The 12,098-nt window shown below is 37.2% G+C and overlaps 1 protein-coding gene across 1 annotated transcript in view; it reads right to left on the reverse strand.

Annotated features, from left to right (window-relative positions):
- Nucleotides 1-6,199: 6,199 nt before the first annotated feature.
- Nucleotides 6,200-12,098, reverse strand: part of POF1B (POF1B actin binding protein) — a 107,262-nt gene continuing 101,363 nt past the window's right edge. Inside the window, 1 exon segment of the mRNA XM_032618933.1 lies at nt 6,200-6,344. Coding sequence (XP_032474824.1) covers nt 6,200-6,344 — 145 coding nt within the window.

Raw genomic sequence — 12,098 nt, forward strand, 5'->3', positions numbered from 1 at the left:
CTTAGTATTACAGAGGAAACTAAAAATTCTTAACCTGCTTAAGTAACACAATCCTGAAAAATGAATCTAATTATATTCCCAATAGACCAATATACATTCAAAAGGAAAAGTATTAAATCAGGTATTTGGGAAATATTTCTGCAAATGAGCGTAAAAATAACGTGCTGTATTCAAACTAGTCAGCATTCAGTAGAATCCATGTACCTGGATATAATATATAGCACTATTGCTAAGACTCTTTGTCAATTGGGTTATTCTTTAATGATCACTAAGAGAAAAAGAAGGAATCTATTAGCCATTACATGTTAGACCGGTGCTTTAAGCTTTAATTCTATAGAGTTCATCTAGGGATCTTGTTAAAATATACTAATTCCATAGGTGTAGGCCAGGGCCTACACTTCTGCATTTCTAGCAAGCCCCCAATGTGTTACCACCATAGAAATAGTAAGGTGTTAGACAAAGCCCCCAGTGTAATTCCCATACACTTTGCCAACTTTGCTTAAACAAATACCTATGGGTGAGTACACAGAGGAAATCCATACTGAGGACTTGGCATTTGAGCTGAGACATGAGTGGCAGGAAAGAACCAGTCATGAAAATCTTGTGCAAGTGCAAGAGCATTCAAGGCAGAGAAACACACATGCAAATGCGAACAACCTGAAATGGTACCAGCTTTGGCTAGATCATGGTGAAGGGAGACTGATTAAGGGATGAGACCTGTGAGAATTTGAAATGGGAAGTCATTGGAGGGTTTTAAGGAAAGGAGTGATATGATGTGATTTACGTTTTGAAGAACACTGTAGAGGCTGTGTGAGGAATGTATTGTACAGGGACCAGAGGGAGCAGGCAGCCATGTGAAGAGGTTATTCCAGTTGTTCGTGGTCACAGTGGTGCTGGAGAAAAGCAAATGGATTTTATTTCTTATAAATTGGGCCTAGAAAACAGCCAAGATAGACACATAAGAATTCAGCCCGTTACAAACAAAAGAAAAAAACAGCCAAGATAGAACACATAAAAATTCAGCCCATGTTACAAACAAAAGAAAAAAAAAGGCACTTTTCCAGGACAGTCCAGGGTCATTAGGGTCATTATGTGCAGATGACTTTGTCTGATTGTCACTTCTATGTGGCCTATACCATGATGGACAGGAAAATATTTAGAATTATTCAGGTAGACCTCTCCAATTCACATCTCATACAGGACAACCACCAGTTTGAACCTTGGCCTTCCCTTAAAGATATGTATGATAGATGTAGTATGACAGATAACTTTTATTGTAAAATATCTTCAACCACATACAATATAATGACTCCCCATATAGCCATTACCCAGCTTCAGCAATCATCACCTTATGGCCAATTTTGTTTCATTTTTACTCTTCCTCACTCCTGCTTTCACCAACCTGCCTCTCATTGGTTTATTCTGATGCCCCCTTCTCTCACTGGCTTAATTTGAAGTAAATCCCAGATAGCTTTTTAAGAATTTTTGAAGGAAAACAGCAGAGATTAAGAACTGGACTTAACATCTCATCTACAAGAGACCAACCCAAGATTACCAAGACTGCCTGGCTATCATGTATTATAATTATGTCATACAACGATTCCAGTCTTCCTTTGTAGACTCAAAAGCAGTATGTCTTATTTTGTCACTAAAGATTAATGGTTTTATAAGACAGATGTAGTTGTTTATTCCTTTCTTCGTTTTTAAAAAAATATATTTTATTTATCCTAGGATGGGCTTGAAATACGTTGCACTTTTTTACTGGACAAAAAAGTACTATGGAAATCCAATAAATTCAGTAATGGTGTGTGGTGGGAGAGAGAGACCTTGTAGGGAAGTCTTTTCATGGCTTATTATTTACTTTCGAGGGAATTATGTCTACATGTTATCTTGGTAGATTATAACAGGAAAGAAGTGAGAATGACTTTTTGTTAAAGTGATCTAAATTGGGTGGTGACATGCAATTTTTTGAGCTTTATTTTTTTCCTTTTGTACTGTTTGTGTAAAGACAAAGTATAACAGTTAAAGCCCCATTACAAAGATAGGAAGAATGCTTTATGGCATCTAGTTATGAACTTAGAGAATTACAGAACTTAGAAGACTAGGTTTGTAAGCAAAGAAATTCTCATTTAAAGCAGAAACCTGCATCAACCAGAGGTCCAACTATGTTAAACTGCTGTCTCTAGTAGTCCACATCAGGATTATTTTTATAGTGGTGCTTGTTAGCTCTAACATAAACATTCACATGATAATAACTTCCTGACAAAAGTATACAGCTAAGCTAAAACTCCATTCCGCATGATTCCTACTAGGACTTCCACAAAGACCATACAGATATATATTTTATTTACACACTTAAACAAATTACTTTGCATGTCATTGCACAGTCTCCATTTTATTCAACATCTAAAGCAAAATATGCTGGGAATAGAAATTAGATAAACAGGCATTCCTCATCCAACAATATCTTTGCAATTTTCAGAGATAAGCTGTGCGAAACTTGTGAGAGGAAAATATCACTAGTATTTCTATTGAGCTTAATCAAAAATTGGAAAAGAAATACATACATTTAACTTTGTTAAGTATAATAAGCACCTTGTTATGACCCCCATTTCTTACTATGCATGGATCAAGTGAGCCAATGAAGTGCTGACTTCTTAACTATCCCAAATTTTGGACACTGTTATTTTTATTTAAGAGTATTTTAGGAAAATCACACTTGTTCTAATTTGCAGACAGTTATGGTGGCACTTTTCTGTCAAGCTACTAAAAACTTTCACTTATATGCAATGGGTAGATAACATGGCATAATTACAGTTACACATATGAGTAGTTAGCAGAGGAGAAACTACCCTGTTCTTACACCAAGGGAAAAAATGTAAGGACTACATAGCTCATAAAGAATATTAACATTTTCTATCACAAAATAACTAATAAGACTGGAATTGTATCAATCCACATTATAAAGCTTAACATTTAATATTTTTTAATATATTTTCTTTTTTTGGCCACACTGCACGGCATGCAAGATATTAGTTCCCCGACCAGGGATCAAACCCTTGCCCCCTGCAGTGGAAGGGCAGAGTCTTAACCACTGGACCGCCATGATGTTCTCAAGCTTAACATTTTAGTTGAGGTATTAAGAAAATAAAATAAGGCTTTTAGCTTCATATCAAGACATTTGGATATTTATATAAGTATTAAAAGCATTTTCTCTCTTCATTTGTGGTTTGATTTCATGTAGTGCCTTATATGTTGCTATCTTAACAGTTTCTTAATATAATGGATAATTATTAGAATATAATTATAAAGAATGACAGAATTCTATATAGTTACTTGCAGAGACATTTCAGTGCAAAATCTCATTCACATGTAAACCCAAATTTATTTGTTATCTTAATCTATACTTTGTCAAATGCAAACAGTTTAATTTTTGCTAATTCTTAACTTTAACCAAAGGCCTTGACATTTTAAACATTTATTCTTATCTACTACTGTATTTAGAAAATACTTTAGTCCCCTTTAATAAGGTCATTAGAACCCAATTAATCGACCAACTTCTAAGTACATTAAATATTCTACTATAAAGTCTCTCCCAAGTAGAATGCACGTATCAAGTATTTGTTTTTGTTATTTTTATTCCTTAAGCTTTTACACAGTATTTCAATGTTGTTTTGTCTACTGCTATAAAAAAAAAAGCCCACCTTCCTTCCACCAGCTACTACAATAATAGTGTTACAGGTTTTTTGTCTGTCTTTTTGCAGTATGTGGGCCTCTCACTGTTGTGGCCTCTCCCGTTGCGGAGCACAGGCTCTGGACGCGCACGCTCAACGGCCATGGCTCATGGGCCCAGCCGCTCTGCGGCATGTGGGATCTTCCCGGACCAGGGCATGAACCCGTGTCCCCTGTATTGGCAGGCAGACTCTCAACCACTGCACCACCAGGGAAGCCCAGTGTTACAGGTTTTTAAGGAAGTGGGTGGGCTCATTTGGGGATGATATGCTTCAAAAGAACAGATTTGCCAAGCTACTGATATGTACTTAGAACCATAATAGCATAATGTACAATTTAGTGGATTTAGGTATTTTAAAAAATATACTTCCCACTTCCCTGCTAAATGAAATTAATCATCACCTTTGATTTAGTTCTGTCTCCAAGAGGTATGAATAGCATGTAATAAATCACCTCTTTTAATCACAAAGTCTAATGTGAGAAAAGCAAATATATGCTGTATATACCATGCACTAAACTTTTTTTTTAATTCAATAGTATTGCTTTTTGTTGTTGTTAAAACACAGTATTTACTCTTGTAGCTAAATTGCACATCTAATATCATAGAAAAATCTTCTAATGGAATAACTTGTAAAATCTCTACCCCAACAAAGTTAATTCAGTGTCTAGGAAGCACCCTATTGAAAAATAGTGGATTAAGTCCTACAGTGCCTGTAATTGAGTTTTAAAAGTGGTGTCCCTTGTAAAGCAATTATACTCCAATAAAGATGTTAAAAAAAAAAAAGTGGTGTGTTGCTATACTGAATACAAAAATGTGATAGAAAGGATTCAGGCCTTATAAATAGTTGGAGAAACTCTCATCTGTATATCTAATTAATTCCATTAGACTTCCTGGGTAGTAGCTTGGTTCAAAATATTGATTGGCTTTAGTTATGGAAAAATAACAAAGTACTAATGAAGACAAAAAAAATTCCTTTGAGTTGGAGATTCATTCACGGCTAGAAAAGAAAAAAAAGTCAGTTTAGAATGGCTTATAATTAATTTAAAACATTGTAATTGTATGCACACAGTTGTAAAAATGATTTAAATTGATATGAATAATACCAAGGGAAATGTATGGCACAGTTTGGGCAGTTTTTATATGTATATTCAATGAAACAATGGTTTGTCTGACTTTAGCCAAAGTATATGTTTCAAATGATTTTAAGCACAAGGGAGGGAGATGTGAGTAGATTTACTCCTTGGTGTCATAGTTAGAGGTTAAATATGCCCAAAAGTCTCTGTTAATAAGTACAGATCTATCTGTGAATTTATTTAAATATATTTTGAATTTGCTATCAGTATCTAGTTCCTTCAGATATTGAGTTTGATGTTCATTGCTGTATGCTGTTAATGAAAGGAGAAGTAACGACTATTATTCTGTAGACCCTTTATTTGGTAGGTCTTCACATTGATGCCACCTCTGAGACACATGTGGTTAGTAGCAGCAATTGCTTCTCAGTATTAAATTTCAGAATCAAATAAACTTTGAGTGACAAATTTTAAATCCTATGCTGACTTTCTCTTGTTGCTCAACTGGTTCTTGGGCCACGAAGCACCCTTTGTCAACTAATAATTAGTAATAAATAATTCTCAACTAATTAATGACCTAAGAAGCACAATATATTTCAAAGCTTAAATTTTTATCTTAGGATTACTAAGTGTTGGTTGCTTTCACTGATGATAGATAATCATGTATACAAGATTGATGGCTTTATTATAGTCAGAGAAGTGCTTCAGAGCTATCAACTTTCTGAATTTTTTGGTTTATTCAAATATTTGAGCTTGTTCAACCAAAAGATAATTTTTTTAAAGTGAGTTATTTAACAGATATTTAATTTTATTAACTACATCTGTAGTAATTTATTAGTTATACATCTGTAGTATTTTATTAATGATAAATCTACATTTAAAAATTTCCTCAAAAGGTTGTACAGAATAATTGATTGACATATATTTATCTGTTGCTCATCATAATATACTTAAGCATTTTAAGACTTTTATTGAAGTATAATAAACACAGGAAAAGTACACATATAGGTGTACAACTAAATGAATTTTCGCAAACTGAACATGTATATGCAACTATCACTCAGATCAAGAAACAGCATATTATTAGTACCCCAGTAGTCCTCCTTTTGTTTCCTTCTAATCAGTACCCAACCTCGAGGATAACCAACCACTTCCTGACTTTAATAACCATGGATTAGTTTTACCTGCTTTCAGTACCTAAGAAGTTTTTAACATAACAAGACAAAGGCTGTCATTTTCATAGTGTTAAAAGTGAGATTCTACATCATTTTAGAATATCCTACAATGTGCAGGGAAGTCCCCCCACATCAAATTATCCAGCCCAAAATGTTAATAGTGCTGAGGTTGAGAAACTCTGCTAACACAACACAATGGCCTTAGGATTTTTTCTCCCTAATTATATACTCGAAAAATGCCCAAGTGAACTTACACAAGTCCATTTGTCTGTTTTCTCAATCACAATAGTCTGTGTGTCACTACCTGGTGGTATATATTCATAGTCATCATACAGGAGGCCTAGGATAGGATATTGTGACCTGTACCTATATAGAAAAAAAAAGTTAGTTTACAAGCTGGACAAGAAAATAACTCTCATTACTTTTTAATCACTCCTAGTTTGATCCTCCTTATTTAATTAATTTGGCTTTGAATGACTTTTAACTCTTTCTAAAAAGAAAATCTCCTCTCAGTGGTACAAAGATTTACTACGGCTATTTTCAAGAGAGTAAGAGGGAAGTACTTTTGCTTATGGCAATAATGGACCACTGGCTGCACAATACAGTGATCCCAGAGAAGGGAAGCAAATGACATGAGCCCTACAAGTGCCTAGCTCACGGCCTGGAGTCAGAATATGTGGAGCAGAATATCAGACAGGAGAGAGTTATATAGTTGGAGAGAGGTCATGGGATCTGTAGAGAGTCCCCCCACAAGTCCTTGGGTGAGCACTGATCAGTATAGGCTTGTGAAAAAGCTACTGAGGCTAGGGAAAGAAGCACTGAAAAAGAGCACTCTTCAAATTCCTGGAGTTCACATAGTAAAGGGAACTCCAGTCTGTGTTCCACTAACCAGAGTGGAAAGACCTCCTAATACCAGAGGGCATCAGGCAAATACTACAAAAGACTATTGCCTTAGTAGTGAGATAAATTACCAATGACATTTTTCACAGAACTAGAACAAAATATTTCACAATTTGTATGGAAACACAAAAGACCCCAAATAGCCAAAGGAATCTTGAGACAGAAAAATGGAGCTGGAGGAATCAGGCTCCCTGACTTCAGACTATACTACAAAGCTACAGTCATCAAGACAGTATGGTACTGGCACAAAAACAGAAAGATAGATCAATGGAACAGGATAGAAAGCCCAGAGATGAACCCACACATATGTGGCCACCTTATCATTGATAAAGGAGGCAGTAATATACAATGGAGAAAAGACAGCCTCTTCAATAAGTGGTGCTGGGAAAACTGGACAGTACATGTAAAAGAATGAAGTTAGAACACTCCTTAACACCATACACAACAATAAACTCAAAATGGATTAAAGACCTAAAGGTAAGGCCAGACACTATAAAATTCTTAGAGGAAAACATAGGCAGAACATTCTATGCCATATATCACAGCAAGATCCTTTTTGACCCACCACCTAGAGAAATGGAAATAAAAACAAAAATAAACAAATGGGACCTAATGAAACTTAAAAGCTTTTGCACAGCAAAGGAAAACATAAACAACACCAAAAGACAACCCTCAGAATGGGAGAAAATATTTGCTAATGAAGCAACTGACAGAGGATTAATCTCCAATATTTAAAAGCAGCTCATGCAGCTCAATTTCAAAAAACAAACAACCCAATCCAAAAATGGGCAGAAGACCTAAATAGACATTTCTCCAAAGAAGATATACAGATTGCCAACAAACACATGAAAGGATGCTCAACGTCACTAATCATTTGAGAAATGCAAATCAAAACTACAATGAGGTATCACCTCACACCAGTCAGAATGGCCATCATCAAAATAATCTACAAACAATAAATGCTGGAGAGGGTGTGGAGAAAAGGGAACACTCTTGCACTGTTGGTGGGAATGTAAATTGATACAGCCACTATGAAGAAAAGTATGGAGGTTCCTTAAAAACGAAAAATAGAGCTACCATATGACCCAGCAATCCCACTACTGGGCATATACACCAAGAAAAGCATAATTCAAAAAGAGTCATGTATCACAATGTTCATTGCAGCTCTGTTGACAATAGCCAGGACATGGAAGCAACCTAAGTGTCCATCGACAGATGAATGGATAAAGAAGATGTGGCATGTATATTCAATGGGATATTACTCAGCCATAAAAAGAAACGAAATTGAGTTATTTGTAGTGAGGTGGATGGACGTAGAGTCTGTTATACAAAGTAAGTTAGAAAGAGGAAAACAAATACCGTATGCTAACACATATATATGGAATCTAAAAAAAAATTGTACTGAAGAACCTAGGAGCAGAACAGGAATAAAGATGCAGAGGTAGAGAATGGACTTGAGGACACGGGGAGGGGGAAGGGTCAGCTGAGATGAAGTGAGAGAGTGGCATGGACATATATACACTACCAAATGTAAAATAGATAGCTAGTAGGAAGCAGCCACATAGCACAGGGAGGTCAGCTCAGTGCTTTGTATCCACCTAGAGGGGTGGGATAGGGAGGATAGGAGGGAGATGCAAGAGGGAGGAGATATAGAGATATATGTTTATGTATAGCTGATTCACTTTGTTATATAGCAGAAACTAACACACCATTGTAAAGCAATTATATTCCATTAAAGATGTTAAAAAAATAAAATGAAATAAGCTGTAAGGATATATTGTACAAAACAGGGAATATAGCCAATACTTTATAGTAACTAAAAATAGAATATACTTTAAAATTTGAATCATTACATAGTGTACTTAAAACTTATTTAATATTGTAGATCAACTATACCTCAATAAAAAATTTTGGACTAAAAAAAGTACATATAAATGAAAAAAATAGCAAAAAATCATGAAGGGGAAATGGAAGTATACTACTATAAAGTTTGTATGCTACATGTGATGGGGTATATTATTTGAAGATAGACTGTGATAAGATAAAAAGGAATACTTTAAAACTTATACCAATTATAAAAAAGTAATATACCCAATAAGCCAGTAAAATAGATAAAAACAATAATGAAAGAACATTTAAAGTATCACTAAAATTGATATAGTTCTAAGCAGACTAGTTAGCAAAGAAAGAGCACACAATTAACTGATATTAAGAAAGAGAAGCTATCACCTCACACATGTATCAGAACGGCTATTATCAATAAGACAAGAAATAGCAAGTGTTGGCAAGATGTGGAGAAAAGGGAACACTTGTGCACTGTTGGTGCGAATGCAAACTGGTGCAGGCACTATGGAAAACAGTATGGAGAGTCCTTAAAAAATTAAAAATAGAACTAGCATATGATCCACCAATGTCACTTCTGGGTATTTATCAAGAGGAAATGAAAACACTATAATATATCTACACCCTCATGTTCACTGTGGCATTATTTACAATAGTCAAGACATGGAATCAATGTAAGTGTCCATCAATATTAGAATGGATAAATAAAATATTATATATATAATAAATGTATAATATATATATACATATATTTACACACATACTGGAATATTCTTTTTAGTTCTTTAAAAATTTTATTTGTTTATTTTAAAAAAATACAGAAGGTTCTTGTTAGTTATCTATTTTATACATATTAGTGTATATATGTCAATCCCAATCTCCCAATTCATCCCACCACCACCCCGCCCCACACTAGAATATTATTCAGCCAAAAATGAAGGAAATCCTACCATTTATGACAGCATGGACGGACCTTGAGGGCATTAAGCAAAGTGAAATAAGTCAGAGACAGAAAGACAAATACCATATTATCTCACTTATACATGGAATCTAAAACAAATGAACTCATAAAGAGAATATATTGATGGTTGCTAGAGGTGGGGGGTGAGAGTGGGCAAAATGGGTGAAAGTGGTCAAAAAGTACAAACTTCCAGTTATAAAATAAATAAGTCCTGGGGATGTAATGAACAGTGTGGTGACTATAGTTAATAATACTGTATTGGATAATTGAAAGTTGCTAAAAGATTAGATCTTAAAATGTTCTCATCACAAGAAAATAATTTGTAACTATGGATGGTGATGGGTGTTAACTAGACTTATTGTGGTGATCATTTAGCAGTATACACATAGTGAATCATTATTTTGTACATCTGAAACTAAAATAATGTTATAAGTTAATTATATCTCAATTTTTAAAATTTTAAAGGAGATCCTTTGTCTTGAAAACATAACAAAGGAGTATTATGACAATTTTATGCCAAGAAAACTTGATAACTTAGATGACATGCACCAATTCCTCGAGAGACACAAACTACAAAACAGAGCTGACAGAAGACCTCAAACTTCCGAAAAGACAAGAAAACCTCCACATAACTGATAAGACAAAAGGAAAAAAAAAGGAATCAGGACAGGGAGGGAGCTGGGAAAGAAGAAGGGTTCCCACACCTTGGAAAGTCTGCTCACCAGTGGAGAGATCAGATTGGATGAAGGGGGAGTTTCGGAGCCTAAGAGGGGAGAGCAACAACCAGTTCGTGTAAGGCAAAATGGAGAGTAACCTGCACAGAGGGCTGGACCTGCCACCCTGCACTCCCCAACCTGAAACACTCCTCTGTTGGTGAGGGTGGGGGTTGGGTGCTTAAGCTCAGACTCCGAAGTTCGGCCCCAGGGAGAGGACCAGGGTTAGGTGTGGAAGCAGCCTGAAGAGGTCAGGCAGTGGCAACTGAAGGTATACCATGAAGAAGCCTTGGCCAACCAGAGAAACAAGGCACCATTATTGGGAGGTGCATGAGGAGAGGGATGTGACCACAAGCTTCTTTCCCTATGAGTGCTCCCAGTCAACGGGACGCTGCCTAGAGGAGTTCTCAGGGTGGGCGTGAGTCACCACCTCCATCTTGGTCTCCAGAGGCAGGCACTGGCCACCTCTTCCAGACCCACAGGCAGACACTGGAACCCATCTGACTGTCTCAGGAGTGCCCTGATAGCTCTCACTACAAGGAAATCCACCAGTGGGTGCTGGGACTGTCAGTGTGTGCTAGGACTTCACCCGCTGTCCCAGGAGCACACGGAAACCTCTCACTACTAGGAAATCCATCAGCGGGTACCAGGACCTGCCCCACTATCCAGGGAGCACGTGGATAGCTCTCACTACAGGGAAATCTGACAGTGGGTGCCTGGACCTGCCCCACTGTCCCAGAAGGAGAGGGATAGCTCCCACCACTAGGAAATCCACCCAGAGTAGGGGCTGAAACCACCACTGAGAGCCAGGGGTTGTGTGACTAAGGAAGAAGAGCTGAAATCTCTCCTCGGAGCTGAACGAACTGTGGAGTTACACCTCTGCTGATGGCTTCCTAAATTCAGCACCTGTGAAACATCCAAAAGGACAACAAGAACTCCTGCACTTGGATGGATATGGCACTAGCAGCTGTGGGATTTGTGGGCATGTACACACGGGGAATGTGCCAGACCAGAGTCTGAGCAGCCTCCATAGCTCCCATGGCAGGTCCAGGTGAATGAATGCTGCAGTCCTAGGAACTGACCTCAGTGGATCTGTGCCAGTGACTGGGTGAAAATAATGCCTGAGAGTCACCAGGGCCAATTGCTGGCATACCCACAGTTAAGGTGGGACCAAGAGCAGTGCCAACAACAGTGTACTTTGTGAGTCCACACAACGGATGAAAGGGGACACAACAGAGCACATTCACAGTGAACACCTCCAGAGGAGGAACACTCACTAGCTTCTCTCTCAGTGGGAGTCCTCCAATCCCACATACTTCACACCACACCACAGATCAGAATCACAGCAAAGAAAAAGATCTAGGGACCTTTACTCCAACAAATAGAGAGAAGACCCCGCCCCTCACAGGGCAGTAACAGCCACTGGGAGCAAAGGGGAGGTCCTCTCAATATCCAGGGCAGGCTCTGATCACCACAACACCAATCAAACACCTTACCAACGGGATAACAGCAAAAGCCAATGGACCAACCTCACCCACCAAGCAGCAGACAACAGAAGCAAGAGGAAGTACAATCCTGCAGCCTGTGAAAAGGAGACCACAAACAGAATAAGTCTGACAAAATGAGATGACAAAGAAATATGTTGCAGGCAAAAGAGCAAGAAAAAAACCTACAAGAACAACTAGATGAAGAAGAGATAAGCAA

Source organism: Phocoena sinus, chromosome X (genome assembly GCF_008692025.1).
Source record: "Phocoena sinus isolate mPhoSin1 chromosome X, mPhoSin1.pri, whole genome shotgun sequence".
In the NCBI taxonomy this organism is placed as follows: domain Eukaryota; kingdom Metazoa; phylum Chordata; class Mammalia; order Artiodactyla; family Phocoenidae; genus Phocoena; species Phocoena sinus.